General features: G+C 44.8%; 1 protein-coding gene across 9 annotated transcripts in view; it reads left to right on the forward strand.

Moving 5' to 3' along the window:
* LOC119966517 (disco-interacting protein 2 homolog C) overlaps positions 1-18,041 on the forward strand; it is a 687,551-nt gene that overhangs the window by 410,692 nt on the left and 258,818 nt on the right. For all 9 annotated transcript variants that reach the window (XM_038798337.1, XM_038798340.1, XM_038798339.1 and 6 more), the window contains one exon: positions 6,407-6,619. In XM_038798337.1, coding sequence (XP_038654265.1) covers positions 6,407-6,619 — 213 coding nt within the window. The remainder of the gene's footprint in view (positions 1-6,406; positions 6,620-18,041) is intronic.

Genomic DNA, 18,041 nt, shown 5'->3' on the forward strand with positions numbered 1-18,041 from the left:
TGCAGGGGAGTTTGAGTAAATTTGGAACAGATAAGTGGCGGCCAAAATTCAATGGACCCGTTCTCACAGGAAGGCGAGTTTGAGAGGTAACATGATTGCTGTTGTTAGGTTTCAAACGAACCTAGACCATGGCACATTATTTTGCCATGTCCAGCACAAGAGAGCCAGAGGACGCAGTCTGACCTTGAAGGGAAGGAAATTTAAAACTAATCTGCTAACATAATATTATCGTGAACAAATGGTCGATCTGTGGGACAGATTCCCTTGGGAGCTGATGGAAGCAATTAATATTGATTAATTCAAATGCAAATTAGGAGCTCTGTTTCAAAAAAAAAACACCTGAGGATATAATAAATGAGCAATTTGAGACATGACATATGGTAACCCATGTTTGGGAAGAGCAGGTGATTCTGGACATATGGGTTCCAAAGCTCTCCACTACTGGGGTTTTTTCCACATCATTTATGGTTCTGTTCTAGATGAATTGATGGATATTTTGCTTTCAAATAGTTAGAGATTACTTTCTGTGATTATTCTGAAGATTGATTGTCTTTGTAACATGCAGCTATCGGTAACGGTGGAAGGTAAACTGGATGAACTGTGGTCTTTTATCAACTAATTCCTCCATTGCTAAAGCGACTTAGCAGTGACACACACCTGCACCACAGTGGCAGAACAGCATTGCATGCCTTCTGCTGCATTATTATTGTTCATAGAGTCATACAGCACATAAACAGGCGCCTCAGCCCACCATGTCTATGCTGACCATTAAATACCAATTTATACTAATCCAATTTACCAGCGCTTGGTTCTTATATCGTATCCTGTGACTAATTGCGAGGCAACATCACGGAAGATCCCTTAATTAAATGTAGAAATTCTGAGAGCATCGATCACACTGGCAAAAGTGTGTGTAAAATAAAAAAGAAACAAAGACAATTATTTCACGCTGAGGCCAATTACACATTATTAGCTGTTGAAATTGAAGTTTGCGGATTAGCCTGGAGCTGGATAGTTGGAGAAGTTAGCATTTGTAGCCTCAAAGACGCGTTTAAACACAGCTCAATCTTCGCATGATATAATACTCATTTCAGTCATTTAATAAAAGCATGACATCCAACTTGCCATGAGTAGCACCAAATATGATCTGCAACATAGTTGTCTTTATTGCTAATTTTCACATTCTGGTGATGGCTTGAAATTTTTGCAGATGGCAGTTTTACACATTAGACTGCTATATTTGCCAATATGCCAGTGGCAAATTCACACCGCAATGTGCTATAAGTATATTTGGGGTACGTCACAAGACGCAGTGCAATCAATTGGGAGTGATATGGCCGATGCCTGATACATGGCTAAGTTAGCCAGCTGCAACACAGGATAAAGCAACACTTTATTTATTTTAATTTTCAAAATTGGTTCTGTGAAGCAAATATGGATTAAGAGTTCTATTATGCTAAGAATAATTTTGTACTGCAACATTAGGCAGAGGTTTGATTTAAATGGGGAGCGTAAACATGGCACACGGAAGGAATAACAGGCAGGCGACATTGTGTTTTCAATGAGGCCCAAAATTGTTTTGTGATTAGAATTCAAAGAGTAGCAAGTTTTTCTTGTCAACAGGTATCCCTCAACCAACATTACGAGAAACAGATTATCCAGTGCTTTACTGATGACTGCTTTTTGGGACTTGGCGATGTGTAAATTGGTGTCTGGTTTTGCCTGCATTAAACTAGTGATTAGATTTCGCAAAATGTTGCTTGTTTATGAAGAATTTTAGGACATTATAAAATGTGAAGTATACAATATAAACACAAGTTACTCTTTCTTTCTTCATGGGCTATAAACAGTTGATAATGTTGTGAGTGCTTCCCAATTGAGTTCACCTTTCCATTTTTGGCATACTTTGGTATAGTTATGCTTGCAAATGGATTTTGAGTCACCAAAATATTTGTTCCTCTAATTCTTTGATTGTTGTCCAAAGCCTATCTTGTCCAATTGGCAAGCTTCTCAATCCTTTTGTTGAGCAGATAGTGCTGGTAGCCACTTAGGTTTCTGGTATGGCATATTCATGGGCTGCTGCCTCTTGAGGAAACTGCATTTGGTAACTGCCGAATTAGGGAGGGTCAGTACTTCCACTTATTCTTAAATAGAATATGTCTGCAGAGGATTCTCCTTACTCTTCCCTATGAAGACAGCAAGAAATGCAGAAAGTTAACATGCAGTTACAGCAAGCTATAGGAAGACAAATAGTATGTTGGCCTTTATTGCAAGGGGGATGAAGTCCAAGAGGGGGGACGTCTCGCTGCAATTGCTCAAGGCTTTGGTAAGATAATACTTGAAGTGTTATATGGAACTTTGGAATCTGTACTTAAGGAAAGATATGCTTGTCATAGTGGGGATGAAATGAAGATTCCAGGAATCTCCCATGGAAAAAAGATTGCAGGGCATGGGCGTGTGCTCTCTAAAGTTTAGAAGGATGAGTAGTGATCTTACTAAACAGATAAGGAACCTGGAACTAGGTGGCATTAGGTGTGGCCCGATAGCACTTTGAAGCACTTTTGCTTCACAGAATGATCTTAATGATGTTATGGGCCAGGGTTTAGAGAACTCCAAAGTATATCATGGAGATCACCTGACCCATGACTTTTACTAGATTGTGGTATGAGGAGCACACGACCCACTCTACATATGTGGTGCAGCAGAAATCTAAAAGTATTTTTTAAAGCAAAACAATGTTTATTCTATGAACCTTTTTAAAACATACAGTGAACATCTTAGCAACCATTAATTCAAATACAACCCCTAAAGAATACAACACTCTTAAGTAATCCTTAAACTTTCCTTTTAACATCCACAAGACAAAAGCCCTTTTTACAGAAGCACATCAGATTTAAATTCTCTACTGAGAGCAGTTGCCACTCTGAATTCACCAAATGATCTAGAGATAGCCTTTAGATGGCAGAGAGATCAAAATTACACCTTCTTTGGCTGGCTGCAGCTCCAACACCAAAAACTAAACTAAAAAACAGACACACCCAAGCTTTTTCTCAAAGCAAAACTAAAAAGCAGAGCTAGAGCTCAGCTCCACCCACACTCTGACATCACTTGAGCAGACAAACATTTCTTAAAGTGACATTCGCATGACAGTGATCTGTTGAGCTGTTCGCAGATAATTGCTTTTCAGTGTACCTTGGTACACGTGACAATAAACAAAATCCAATCCAGAATCAGGGTCCCAGGTTCGATTCCCACTTGGGTGACTGTCTGTGTGGAGTCTGTACTTTCTCCCCGTGTCTGTGTGGGTTTCCTCCGGATGAACATAAGAGCATAAGAACTAGGAGCAGGAGTAGCCCATCTAGCCCTTCGAGCCTGCTTTGCCATTCAATGGGATCATGGCTGATCTTTTGTCCCACTTTCCGCTTGAACACCATAACCCTTTATTCTCCAAAAAACGATCTATCTTTATCTTGAAACATTTAATGAAGGAGCCTCAACTGCTTCACTGGCAGGGAATTCCATAGATTCACAACCCTTTGGGTGAAGAAGTTCCTCCTAAACTCAGTCCTTAATCTACTTCCCCTTATTTTGAGGATTGCCCCCTAGTTCTGCTTTCATCCGCCAGTGGAAACAACCTGCCCGCATCTATCCTATCTATTCCCTTCATAATTTTATATGTTTCTATAAGATCCCCCCCTCATCCTTCTAAATTCCAATGAATACAGTCACAGTCTACTCAACCTCTCCTCGTAATCCATCCCCTTCAGCTCTGGGATTAACCTAGTGAATCTCCTCTGCACACTCTCCAGTGCCAGTACATCCTTTCTCGGGTAAGAAGACCAAAACTCAACACAATACTACAGGTGTGGCCTCACTAACACCTTATACAGTTGCAGCATAACCTCCCTAATCTTAAATTAGGGGCTGGTTTAGCACACTGGGCTAAATAGCTGGCTTCTAAAGCAGTCCAAGGCAGGCCAGCAGCACGGTTCAATTCCCGTACCAGCCTCCCCGAACCGGCGCCGGAATGTGGCGACTAGGGGCTTTTCACAGTAACTTCATTGAAGCCTACTTGTGACAATAAGCGATTTTCATTTCAATTCCATCCCTCTAGCAATGAAGGAAAAAACTCCATCAGCCTTCTTAATCACCTGTTGCACCTGTCAACTAACTTTTTGCGACTCACGCACTAGGACACCCAGGTCCCTCTGCACAGCAGCATGTTTTAATATTTTATCATTTGAATAATAATCCCTTTTGCTGTTCTTCCTATGAAAATGGATAACCTCATATTTGTCAACATTGTATTCCATCTGCCAGACCCTAGCCCATTCACGTAAACTATCTAAATCCCTCTGCAGACTTCCAGTATCCTCTGCACTTTTTGCTTTTCGGTACTCCGGTTTACTCCTACAAGTCCCAAATGACGTGCTTGTTAGGTGAATTGGACATTCTGAATTCTCCCTCTTTGTACCCGAACCGGCACCGGAATGTGGTGACCAGGGGATTTTCACAGTAACTTCATTGCAGTGTTAATGTAAGCCTACTTGTGACAATACTAAAGACTTTTTTATAAAGAGTCAAGATGAGCGAACAGCCATTTTGGGCTGAGCTGAGGAGAAATTCCTTTGTTTAGTGGCTTGTGAATCTTTTTTTTAACTACAGAGAGTTATGGATTCTCAGACATTTGGCTGAGATAGGTAGATTTTGGGGATCTAAGGGAATAAAGGGATACAGGATAGGCATGGAAGTGAGCTGAGGTTGAAGATCAGCCATGATCTCAGTAAATGATGGCGCAGGTGCGAAGGGCCATTTTTTATATTCTTATTAATCCTATCTTTATTGGAAATTGGAGCCCATATGAAAATCTTCCTCATTTTCAAAAAAATAGGTTGCGTATAATTTTTGTTACATTGCTAATGATTGGATGACTGCAGACATTTATGGTCTGTTGTCCTGTGAGGATATTTAGATTCATCTTCAATAAAAATGTCTGTGACACATGATTATCAGTTTTACAGTAGCGTATTGATTATACATGTAGATTTTCTAAACTTGCATTTGTATGAAACAAGCATCCTAATTGAAATTGAAAGCTTCACAGTGACGGGTTTTAAACGGCTCTCCAATCCATGCATCAAGTACCAATTTAAAACTAAAAAATCTCCGAATCCTATCACTTGAATGTTAATCAGTTGCCCAATATAGTATGTGCAGAAGGCTATTTATATCCCAATTATAATTTTACTTTGTAATGATGGGCTATAAACAGTATCTCATAGCTTCTTACTCTGTTTCACTTCAGTTTTGCTGCATGTACACAAATGGCCACAAAATTTGCTGAATTGCAGTGTCACAATGCAGATGAGAATGATTGCAAATGTGAAGGCCTGTGGGGGAGGAGAGTCTGTGAATACATTGTCCTTGAACCACCTGCAAAAAGGCAGTGCTTATTTTATTAAAAAAAGGACCACACTGCCTTTCATTTTTATTTGTTTTAATCCAGTGAGTCTGCATATCTGCTTTTCAGTTGAAGTACCAATTCTCTGAAAGGATAATCAATTTAAGTGGACAGCTTTAAAGATTTAACTGGTCGAGCATATTATATCCTTCATTAATACTTTGAGGACTGCAGTTGTTGTATTTCTGCATGTCACTCAACCATTCAGCGGTGCATCTTACTTCTGGAGGAGCAGCCCTCCAAGCAACAGGTCATGGTTTTGACTGTTAGGCAAGTGTCAAATTAATCTTCAACACTGTTCTAACTGTGTGCTGGTGCACTAGAGAGTTACCTGAAACAGAAGAGTCATGATGACCAGGTGAGCCATTTCAACGTGAGCAGAGTGTGCGAATGACTGACTGTGACGTAATGCCTGGTCCCAGTGTTCAGACAAAGCTCAGAATTTTTCAGCCGCAACGTCAAATCCGGTTTATATTATGACAAGAGAGGGATTGAAAAGTAGCTGTTTAATTTATGCTCAACGTGTGATTAGTTTAGCTTTCAGCAAAAAGCCAAGTCCCTTCCTGGGTTCTTGAGAGCCTGGTGATGAAGGAACATCAAGATACCTAACTTCAGTTTGTTCTTACTGGAACCAGGAAAAACATCATCTCCTTCTTCATCCTAAAATTTTAATACTCACGCAATTTACGCAACTGTTAAAAATTTGTCAAACGCATTTCGGTGGCGTGTGAAACAAATCCCACACGTTTTTAAAGTTGGAAAAATTTGTCAGTCCTCAGTAATACTCTGATGACCATTTGTTCTTGCATTTGACTGCAGTGATGAAGAGCCCTCGAGGTGTAATGAGAGAAGCAAAAAAGGCTATACAGTTGACCCTTGTATGCAAGGTGAGCATGTTAAAGAGGAACTGTGTAACCTGATCTCTTGCTCTTTTTGTTCCTCCAGATACCTCTTCTGGCTCAGAAGATGAAGGATCAGGGCAAGGTGACTCCCAAGGAACCCCTTCCTCCAGCCAAGGGAGTCTGAACATGGAACACTGGATAAGTCGTGCAATCCATGGCTCCACCACATCTTCTACCAACTCTTCCTCTTCCACGCAGAGTGGCGGAAGTGGTGCTGCCAATGCACTGGCTGATGTCATGACACAAACGCACATTGGTTGGTACAATATCCATGCTCATGCATGTTTATTCGTTATTGTAGTCTTTTGGGACCATATTTAAAGATGAATCCCTTGTGCTTTGGCTGCAGTTTGCATTTTGAGTCCTGAATTTCCATTGTGCTTTTCAAAAAGGCACAAATTCTACTGCATGCAAGTGCTGCATGTATACATATCTAATGCTGCATATCTCCAGCCCAGAGATGTTTTATCCAGAAACACCAGTGCTCTGTTGTGAGCAGACCCAAGCATTGCCTTAATATCATCAGCACCATTTTAGTACAGTCATTTACGAGAAGAAACATGCATCCTTACTGCTTTATAATGTTTTATCATTGCGTTATATTTCTGGTAAATATTTATATCTGTGGTTCACACACTTGTAGTTAGGGATTCTATAATTTCAAAATCCAGGAATGACTTCTCCATAGCAATTCGGATTGAAGAGGTTGCATTGTAATAAATGTTTAAATTTCAATATTTTCAATAAAAGGCTCGGAGAAGCATCGAGCAAAAGAATATTTCTTTGCAGTTTCTTTTGAATTACAGAATCAAAGAAATGTTACAATACTGAAGGGGACTATTCAACCCATTGTATCTGTACCCAGTTCTCCGAATGAGCAGTTTACTTATTGCCATACCTTTGTCTCTTCCCTGTAACCTTCCCTTCCTGATAATGGCCTGATTCTGATTTGAATGCTTCAATTGACAATATGTATCAAAGCTGGGAAACTGTAAAACAATTCTGTTTGATAACTGAGGTGATACTGAATGGTCATAATGATTGTAATTTTAATGTAAATGTAAGTGGAAAAACTGAATATGTGTTTGTGTTTGATTGTCGGTCACTGACCAAGAAAAGTTAATGAGTACAGTAGATTCTCTTGATTGGGTTTCGCTCAGATGTTCATAGTTAATGCCATTTTCTGCTTCAGTTCAAACCTTTGCAGCAATTGAAGTATAGTTTCCAGCACATCCCCCACAATGCATATGCAAAATATTCTGCATGGCCCTGAGTTACAAACTTAAATGTGTCCCACTATTGTTCCCAGTTAGAAAGAAGATTTAACTGGCCCCTGAATATTTTTTGCTCTTCTAAAGACCCAGTTCAGACACAACAGGCTGAATGGCACTTACAGTAAATGCTCCTGTACTTATCTTCTGCCAAGTCATTGAAGCACAGAAGGAGCCCATTCTGCCCACTGTATCTGTGCTAGGTCTTTGAAGAAGTGCCCAATTTGTCCAACCTGACCGTTCCCGTAGTTGTGCAAAGACCAAAAATTGAATGAAGTTAATTTCCCAGAGGTGAGTGGACAGCTGATTTTGGTTGAAATGAGACAAAGCCAATTTTTTGCGGTCAAAGCAAAGCAAATAAAATGATCAACTTTAGCAATGTTCTCAAACTCAGTATTTTCCTGGAAGCTAAATGTGTTCAGGGACCAGTTAAATCTTCCTGGAAATAATGCTGCAACACAAAGTTTGCACCAGAAGACCATGCCGATTATTTTGCATTTGAGTTTTGATTTAGGCATCAGATGTAACTTTGCAAGAAAAATAGAACATCGGAGGAAGGAAACTATTAAAATGAGCTGCAAACTTCAAAAACCCAATAAAAGACATTTATAAAAGAAAAAATGAGCTGCAAAGTAGTGACCGACGGTGGCGCACCTCACAGATTGGAGATCAACCTTGCAGTACTTTGAAGGGCTTCAATTCTGGGTTCACGCTAGTAATTACTCCTGTGCGAAGTTCTCCATCTCGGCTGTATCCAGAAGTAGAGAAGAAAACATAAAAGCTCACCAGTTTCAAAGAACAAAGGACAAAGAAAAGTACAGCACAGGAACAGGCCCTTCAACCCTCGAAGCCTGCGCCGACCATGCTGCCCGTCTAAACTAAAATATTCAACACTTCCAGGGTCCATATCCCTCTATTCCCTTCCGATTCATGTATTTGTCAAAATGCCCCTTAAATGTCACTATCATCCCTGCTTCCATCACCTCCTGCGGCAGCGAGTTCCAGGCACCCACTACCCTCCGTGTAAAATAAACTTGCCTCGTACATCTCCTCTAAACCTTGCCCCTTGCACCTTAAACCTATGCCCCCTAGTAATTGACCCCTCTACCCTGGGAAAAAGTCTTTGATTATCCACTCTGTCTATGCCCCTCATAATTTTGTGGACCTCTATCAGGCCGTCCCTCAGCCTTCTTCGTTCCAGTGAGAACAAACCAAGTTTATTCAACCTCTCCTCATAGCTAATGCCCTCCATACCAGGCAACATCCTGGTAAATCTCTTCTGCACCCTCTCTAAAACCTCCACATCCTCCTGGTAGTGTGGTGACCAGAATTGAACACTATACTCCAAGTGTGGCCTAACTAAGGTTCTATACAGTTGCAATATGACTTGCCAATTCGTATACTCAATACCCCGGCCAATGAAGCCAAGCATGTCGTATGCCTTCTTGACTACCTTCTCCACCTGTGTTGTCCCTTTCAGTGACCTGTGGACCTGTACACCTAGATCTCTCTGACTGTCAATACTCTTGAGGGTTCTACCATTCACTGTATATTCCCTACCTGTATTAGACATTCCAAAATCCATTACCTCACATTTGTCCGGATTAAACTCCATCTGCCATCTCTCCGCCCAAGTCTCCAAATGATCTAAATCCTGCTGTATCCTCTGACAGTCCTCATCGCTATCCTCAATTCCACCAACCTTTATGTCGTCCGCAAACTTACTAATCAGACCAGTTACATTTTCCTCCATATCATTTATATCTACTACCAACATCAAAGGTCCTAGCACTGAACCCTGCGGAACACCACTAGTCACAGCCCTCCAATCAGAAAAGCACCCTTCCATTGCTACTCTCTGCCTTCTGTGGCCTAGCCAGTTCTGTATCCACCTTGCCAGCTCACCTCTGATCCCGTGTGACTTCATCTTTTGTACCATGAGGGACCTTGTCAGAGGCCTTACTGACGTCCATACAGGCAACATCCACTGCTCTACCTGCATCAATCATTTCTCATGAGGTCAAAAAGAAAATCAGTGAACCACCCGCTAATGGCTAGTTCAGTATCAAGAAGATGAAAATATCCAGTGTCTGCATCTTTGTGTTCAAAACTCTTCATGGCAATGCCCATCCATATTTCTGAAACCTCTTCCAGCCCTACAACCATCCAAGAACTTTGACTTCCTCCAATTCTGGGCTCTTACACACAGCTGATTTCTTCAACCCACCATTGCTGACTGTATTTCCAGCTGGCTAGGTCCAAAGCTCTGGAATACTCTTCCTAGGCCTCTAACGCGCCACTTCCTTCCCGCTTTAATAAAACCTACTTCTTTTGATAAGTTTCTGGCCAAACGTCCTATTATCTCTTTTTCTGGCTTGGTGCCAATTTTGCTTCATCGCGATCGTGTTTCCCCTTGTTAACGGCTCAATATAAATGTAAGTTGTTGTTTGGTTAGATAATGTTTGTCCTTGAGTGCTGTGAGAGATGATATATGAGGCATTGAAATTATTGAGCCAGTCACTGGAGACTGGCGATTTCCACGTAAATTGCAAATGGGCTGATATATTATCCAATTTGAAAATGGAGGACGTAACCAGCAAAGATGACCACAGACTCATTAACCTTAAGTTCCATGAAAAACAATGGAGTCAGAGTAAACTGAAGGATTATTTATATAGCAGTAACCAAGTAAACATCAGTCAACATGGATTCAGAAGGGGTGGATTGTTACCGGACTAATATCCTAGATGTCTTTTTGGAAGTAATGAACCAAACTTAACTCTGTGACTCAATGGAAAGAAAAACAGTATTCATGTCGAACATTTAACACAGCAAAGCAGTAAAAGGTGCCGTGTAGGTGCGTGATTAAGAAAAGTGTGACACTGAGGCACGTGAGATATTACGTACGGCAAGTGGCAAAAAGCTTAGTCAAAATGGTAGGTTTCAGGTCTCACAGGAAGTAGAGAGGTGATGAGATTTAGAGATAGAATTACAGAGCTTCGGGTCCTAGTCAACTGAAGGCACTTCTAATGTTGAAGTAAATAAAGTCAGGATGCTCTAGAGACCAGAATTGAAAGAGAGAAGATATCTCAGAAGGCCATGTTGCTTGAGGAGGTTATAGCGATATGGAGGGGCGATGACATGATGGGATTTGAAAATAGGGATGAGGATTTTAAAATTGAGGCATTGCTCAACAGGGAGCCAGTGTCGGGGCATTCATCACAGAGGTGATGGATGAACAGGACTTGATGCGAGTTGAGACTGGGAAATGAAGTTCTGGATGACTTCAAGGTCACTGAGGGTATAATGCAATTGTCCAACATGTTTGAGGTTCTTCCGGCATGTGTAGACATAAGCACGGACTGCAGGATGGATGAGCAAACTGACCACAGTACCATGATTCAGGGAGCCATTCAAGCCGGCAGAGTAAAATTGAGTGTAATTGGAACAGGGAACAGTATAATTAGGGGGTAAGTACAATTATCTGCAGGCTAGAACATGAGTCCCAAAAACTGTAGTGTCTCTGTGGTGCCAGGATTAAGGGCATCTTCTCCTGGCTGGAGGGAAGGAAGGAGTTTCCTGAAGCAAGTGGGTACTAACAAAATAGGTAGGACTAAGAAATAGGTTATCCTGAGGGAGTATATGCATGTAGGGGCTAAATTAAAAAAATAGAACCCCAAAGGTTATAACCTCTGGATTATTGCCTGAGCCACTGTTGGACTTGCATTTTGCGGGGTCCCACGCTCTTCATTTCTGCCCCCCATGACATCACGCCCCTTCCCCAATGATGTCACCTCTCCCCAATGATGTCACCTCTCCCCAATGATGTCACACCCCTCACCCCAATGACATCACACACATCCCAACTCCACGCGCTCTCTCAGAACACAAAGACACAAGCCACAATAATACACAAATTGATCACTGCTTAATTACTTTAGTGCTTCTAACTTGTAAAAACACACCTGTATGAATAATTGCTGAATTGAAATCAAAACTTGCCTCTAGTCAGATTTTGCCCATAAGGCCAAGTCTTCATCACAGGGTGGCACGGCTGCACAGTTGTTAGCACTGCTGCCTCACAGCACCAGAGACCGGGGTTTAATTCCGCCCGGGGGTGTTTCTCCCCGTGTCTGCTTGGGTTTCCTCCGGGTGCTCAGGTTTCCTCCCACAGTCCAAAGATGTGCAAGTTAGGTGGATTGCCCCTTAATGTTCCTTTGGTTAGGTGAGGTTACAGGGATGGAGAGTGGGCCTAGGAAGGATCCTCTTTCAGAGGGTCAGTGCAGACCGGAAGGGCCAAATGGCCTCCTTCTGCGCTGTAAGAATTCTATGATTCGGCATAAGTTTCTTCCCTCACTTCAACAGAAGAAATATCTTGTAGTTCAGATTCCACATCTTCAATTTTCATGTGACATGGTTTCTCTGGCAATCAGCAAGTCTTAAATAATCAGATAATTCATCCATACTTTTGGTGGATGAGGATGAATGTGCAATTTGTGCACTGTTCAATACTTCCAACTTTTAAATGTAAAATGACAAACTATCGTTTTGCCTAGTTTTGTCCTCTTACCGCGCCTTCACTTTTGTGTTTCTGACTGCCGGATTGATGGTGTCGCTTCATATTAGCTGATCTTTTTTGATTTTAATGAATATAGATTTTCTAAAAGAGGAGGCTTTTATTGCCCCTCAGCCCCGGGGGTCGAGTCACCGTGCTCCCTTCGCTACTCCATAACAGCTACCCAGAGTGCCGACCTGCTGACTAGTTTACTCAGACCTCCCTCGTGGCTTTTCCATCAATTTGCCTGGCCAAGGCAGCTCCTCGCACCTCATATCGCCCGCGCATCGACGACCTCACTTCGCTGCTGGCTGCCTGGCTATGACCTCCTCAGCCCTTGCCTGTGGTCGAGTTGCCCCTGCTCCCCTTGATGTCAGCTTGCTTCTGAGTCCCAACTAGCTGGCTGGCTCATTCCCCCCTCCCCCCCCCGTGACTTTTTTCGCCAATTTGCAGATCTAGATCTTCATCTCGACTGTTGCCCCCCTCCCTTTGAGTCACCTCAACATTCGCCAGTGTCTCCCTGCTCTAAAGGGACTCGACCTATCAGAGTCTCATGTCACTTTGCATTGCCTGTTGATCAGCTCATCTGTACTTGTAGAGCCGATTAGCAAATGCAGAGCTATCAGGCCCTGATTGGTGCCCACGTGGACTGACCAGCATAGCCCCTCTCCACCCTTCCACCAGCCTTTTGTCGGGGCCCTGTGTCTAGGCATGGTGTGTTTCATTGTATGTCCGCTTCTGGCCTCAGCCACGGTTCCGATTCATGGGGCACTATTAGTGGAGTTAGAGGGAGCTGTTCCTTTGGGACAGTATTCATCTAAACTATGCTGACATCAGTACACTTTTTAAAAAAAAAAAAATTTAGAGTACCCAATTATTTTTTTTTCCATTTTTGGGGGCACTTTAGCGTGACCAATCCACCTAACCTGCACATCTTTGGGTTGTGAGGGTGAAACCCAAGGAGACACGGGGAGAATGTGCAAACTCCACATGGAGAGTGACCCAGGGCCCGGATTCGAATCCAGGTCCTCAGTGCTGCAGTCCCAGTGCTACCCACTGCACCACATGCCGCCATGACATCAGTGTACTGATGAGAATTTTATCTAGGGTCATAGTGAGGGCTTTAGCAAAATAGTGGTGGGTGGAGGAGAAAGGTTCACATGAAGGGAAATTTGGAAATTCAAAGAGAAAGAATGGGAACCCATCAATGATGGGCAGATCAGAACAAGGGGCTGGATTCTCCGACCACCCGCCAGGTTGGAGAATCGCCGGGGGCCGGCGTGAATCCCGCCACTGCCGGCCGCCGAATTCTCCGGCACTGGATATTTGGCGGGGGCGGGAATCGCGCTGCGCCTGCCGGCGTGAATTAAACAAGGTATTTATCGGCAGGACCAGGCGGCGCGGGCAGGCTCCGGGGTCCTGGGGGAGGGGTGTGGGGGGATCTGGCCCGCGATCGGAGCCCACCGATCCGCCTGTGCCGTGGGGGCACTCTTTTTCTTCCGCATTGGGCATCAGCCTCCGTGATGGCCGACGCGGTGGTGACCCCCCCGCAGCAAGTGCACGGGGATGACGTCAGCAGCCGTTGATGCTCCGGCTGGCGTGGCGCCAAAGGTCTTTCCCGCCGGCCGGCGGCGTGCCAACCACTCCGGCGCGGGCCTACCTGGATTCTCTGGCGACATCCTCCATTTTGCTGGCAGCACACTCGTGCCCACGGATTTCCCGAAGGCATGGGGGTGCCCACAATGGGAAACCCCATTGGCCGGCTGCCGGGTCGGAGAATCCGCTGCCGGTGGGTATGCGCTGCACCAGAAAACCGATGCATCGAGACGGAGAATCCGGCCCACAATCTTTCTTTAAATAAGGGGACCAAAACTGCTCACAGTGCTATAAAATCCCTGCAGCACATAAGGAGACCATTTGAGTCTGCACCGACCCTCTGAAAGAGCACCCTACCAAGGCCCTCTCACCCATCCTATCCCCGTAACCCACGTGACCTACACATCTTTGTACTGTGGAAGGAAATCGGAGCCCCCAGAGGAAACCCACGCAGACACTGGGAGAATGTGCGGACTCCACACAGTCACCGAAGGCCAGAATTGAACCTGGGTCCCTGGCGCTGTGTGGTAGCAGTGCTAACCACTGTGCCACCTTGTCGCATCCAGCTGTGGTCTCACCCGTACCTTGTACAGTTGCAGCAAGACTGCCCTACTCTTATACTTCAACCCCCTTGATATAAGGGCCAATATTCCATTATCCTTTCTGATTACCTGCAGCACCTGTTCTAGCTTTGTGTTTCGTGCACAAGGATCCCCAACCCCCCTTGTGTTGGACCGTTCTGCAGTTTTTCACCATTTAAATAATAATCTGTTCTTTTGTTCTTCATTACAAAATGAATAACTTTGCATTTTCCCACAGTATACACCCACAGTATACGCTATCACTAAACTGGTGTATCGTCTCATTTTCAAACTGCCAAAGAAAGGGGACCTCTGCAGCTCTGATAACTGGGGAGGAATTACACTATTTTCCATCCCCAGTAAAAGCTTCTGCAGAATTCTCCTCAGCGGATTGCCTATGCCACTGATAACAAGTTTAGGTGATCGCCAGCAGTGTTCCGCAAGGGTGGAGGATGTATAGACTAGATATTTTTCTGTGCAACTTTGAACAATATCTGGAATGGAATGCACCCCCCTCCACCAACCTCAGAATTCAAGGAGGTGTTTGACAGTGTTCACCATGAAGAGTTTGTGTAAGATTCTCAGTGCCTATGTCAATCTCATTGTAAGTTCTTTCAGTGCTTCAAAGGTAGTATCATCCTTGGCAACACATTGAAGTTTTTTTTATTTGTTCATGGGACATGGGCATGCATCGCAGGCTGTGCCAGCATTTGCCCATCCTGAATTGCCCTTGAGGGGGCAATTGAGAGTCAACCACATTGCTCTAGGTCTGGCGTCACTTGTAGGCCAGAGCAGGTAAGGACGGCAGATTTGCTTCCCTAAAGGATCAGAATGGAATTGTGAATCAGATGGATTTTTATGACAATCGACAATGGTTTCATGGTCATCATTAGATTTAATTGCTGACTTTTATTGAATTCACATTGCACCATCTGCAGTGGCGGCATTTGAACCCTGGATCTCCATTACTCTGTGTCTCTGGTTTACTAGTCCAGTGACAATACCACTACGCGGTGGCCTCCCATGAGGCCAGGCGTGAGATAGGGCTGCATCCTCTCTCCTTTTCTATTTCTCGTCACCATCAACAGAGGTATTCGGTGAACTCTCTTTCATAAAAGCAAATTACTGCGGAAGCCGGAATCTGAAACCAAGGAGAAAATGCTGGAAAATCTCAGCGAGTCTGGCAGCATCTGTAATGAGAGAAAACCGCTAACATTTTGAGTCCAGGGCCGGGATTCTCCCCTACCCGACGGGGCGGGGGCTCCCAGCGTGACGGAGTGGCGTGAACCACTCCGGCGTCGGGCCTCCCCAAAGGTGCGGAATTCTCCGCACCTTTAGGGGCCAAGCCTTCACATTAAAGGGCTAGGCCTGCGCCGGAGTGGCACCCGCTCCACCAGCCAGGGCCGAAAGGCCTTCGCCGGCTGGCGGAAGTCCGCGCATGCGCCGGTGCGTCAGCGGCTGCTGGCGTCATACTGGCGCATGCGCAGGGGAGGGGGTCTCTTCTGCCCCTGCCATGGTGAAGACCATGGCAGGGCGGAAGAAAAAGTGTGCCCCCACGCGCAGGCCCGCCCACCGATCGCGGGCCAGGCCACTCTGGGGGCACCCCCGGGGTCAGACCGTCTCGCGCCCCCCCGGACCCCAGAGGCCCCCCCCCCCGCGCCGCCACTACCGCTGGTACCAGAGTTGGTTTAAACCACGCCGGCGGGAAAGGCCTGTCAGATGGGCCGGAGAATCGTCACGGGGGCCCGCCGACCGACGCAGTACAATTCCCGCCCCCACCGAATCTCGGGGGGGGCGGAGAATTCAGGACACATCGGGGGCGGGATTGACGCCGGCCCCGGGCGATTCTCCGACTCCCCGGGGGGTCGGAGCATTCCACCTCAGATGACCCTTTGTCAAAGCTATAAGGCAGAGAAAGTGGGAAATATTTATACTGTGGAGTGAGAATGAAAGATGAGTCATAGCCACAGAAACCCAGGGGAAAGAGTGCTAATAGCAGTCCCCAGAGAGAACAAATGGTGTGAAAGGCCAAACAGCAGAGACGCTAACATCAGAGGCCAAGCTATGACACATGTAGGTGTGGGGGAGGGGAAGGGGAAGCAAAGTGGAGAAAGGGTAAGGAAAGGTGGATGAGTGGGGGGAGGGAGGGGAGTAAATATATATAAAGAAAGACAAGAGAGGAAAAATGGTAAAAGACAGTGAAAATGAAATAGGATGAAAACAAATGGGTCGAGGTGGGGTAGTGCTAATCACCTGAAGTTTTTGAATTCAGTGATAAAAATGGAAGGCTGTAGTGTGCCTAACCAGAAGATGAGATGTTGTTCCTCCAGTTTGCATTGAGCTTCACTGGAACATTGCAGCAGGCCAAGGACAGACATGTGGACATGGGAGTAGGGTCTTGTGTTAAAATGGCAAGCAACAGGAAGGTTAGGGTCCTGAATGCGCACAAACCAATGGTGCTCAGCAAAGCGATCACCCAGTCTGCGTTTGGTCTCACCGATATAGAGGAGACCACACTGGGAGCAGCAAATGCAATAGACCAGATTGAAAGAGGTGCAAGTGAAACGCTACTTAACCTGGAATGAGTGTTTTGGGCCTGGGATATTAAGCATGGAAGAGGTGAAGGGGCAGGTGCTACATCTTCTGCAATTGCATGGGAAGGTGCCATGGGTGATGAGAGAAGAGTTGGGTATGGTCTTGGAGGGAATGGTCTCTGTGGAATGATGACAGAGGGTGTGAAGGGAAGATGTGTTTGGTGGTGGCATTACGCTGGAGTTGGCGAAAATGGTGGGGGATTATGCTTTGCATTTGGAGGCTGGTTGGGTGAAATGTGAGAAAGAGGGGGACTCTATCCTTGTTCTGAGAGGAGACGAGGGTAGTGGCATCGAAGATGGACCGCACACTGTTGAGGGCTCTGTCAACAATTGTCAGTGGGAAATCACGGTTGAGGAAGAAGGAACACATTTTCGAAGTACCATTTTGGAAAGTGGCATCATCGGAACAAACTCTCTTTCATACTTGGAGGACCTCGACTTATCTGGTGATCTTGCTGCCATCTCTTCAAGATGCACCCATCTCCTGGGGAAGTCTAATAGGCTCAGCATGTTTGCAAAACAGACTGGTCTGTGTATCAACAAGCAGAAAACACAAGTCATGAGCGACAACACATCAGCAGCATCTACAATTAAAGCTATGGGAAAAGAAACAGTGGAGAAGAGGCGGTTGGTGGTGGGGGGGGGGGGGGGGGGGGGGGGAAGGAAATGGGAAAAGGGAAGCAGTAAATGGGGAGGGGTGGAGATGCACAGTAAGGCCGCCCTTTAGGAGTTGACTACACAGATGCCACCTTGAGTCAAAAAATGTTTTCCAGAAGGTATTTGACAAAATTCCACTCGAGCTATTTTTTTCAGTTCAAGCTGTGAGGATTAAGGAAAAATCTTGTGAATAATTAATTGGGTGTAAGAGTAAGAATCAGGAAGTAATTGGCAGAGGAGTGTGGTTAGGCTGAGGAGTGGTATTACTGAGGAACATTCAAGGAGGTGTTTGTTGGGTCCACTGTTTACTGATTCGCAGTAATGATTTGGATTCAGAAACTCGAGCTAAATTGCTAAAACTTATACATATGTGCTGAATGTAGGAATCAACAATGGGTGACAAACCTGTTCCATGAATGATTTT

This window comes from Scyliorhinus canicula, chromosome 5, assembly GCF_902713615.1.
Source record: "Scyliorhinus canicula chromosome 5, sScyCan1.1, whole genome shotgun sequence".
Lineage (NCBI taxonomy): Eukaryota > Metazoa > Chordata > Chondrichthyes > Carcharhiniformes > Scyliorhinidae > Scyliorhinus > Scyliorhinus canicula.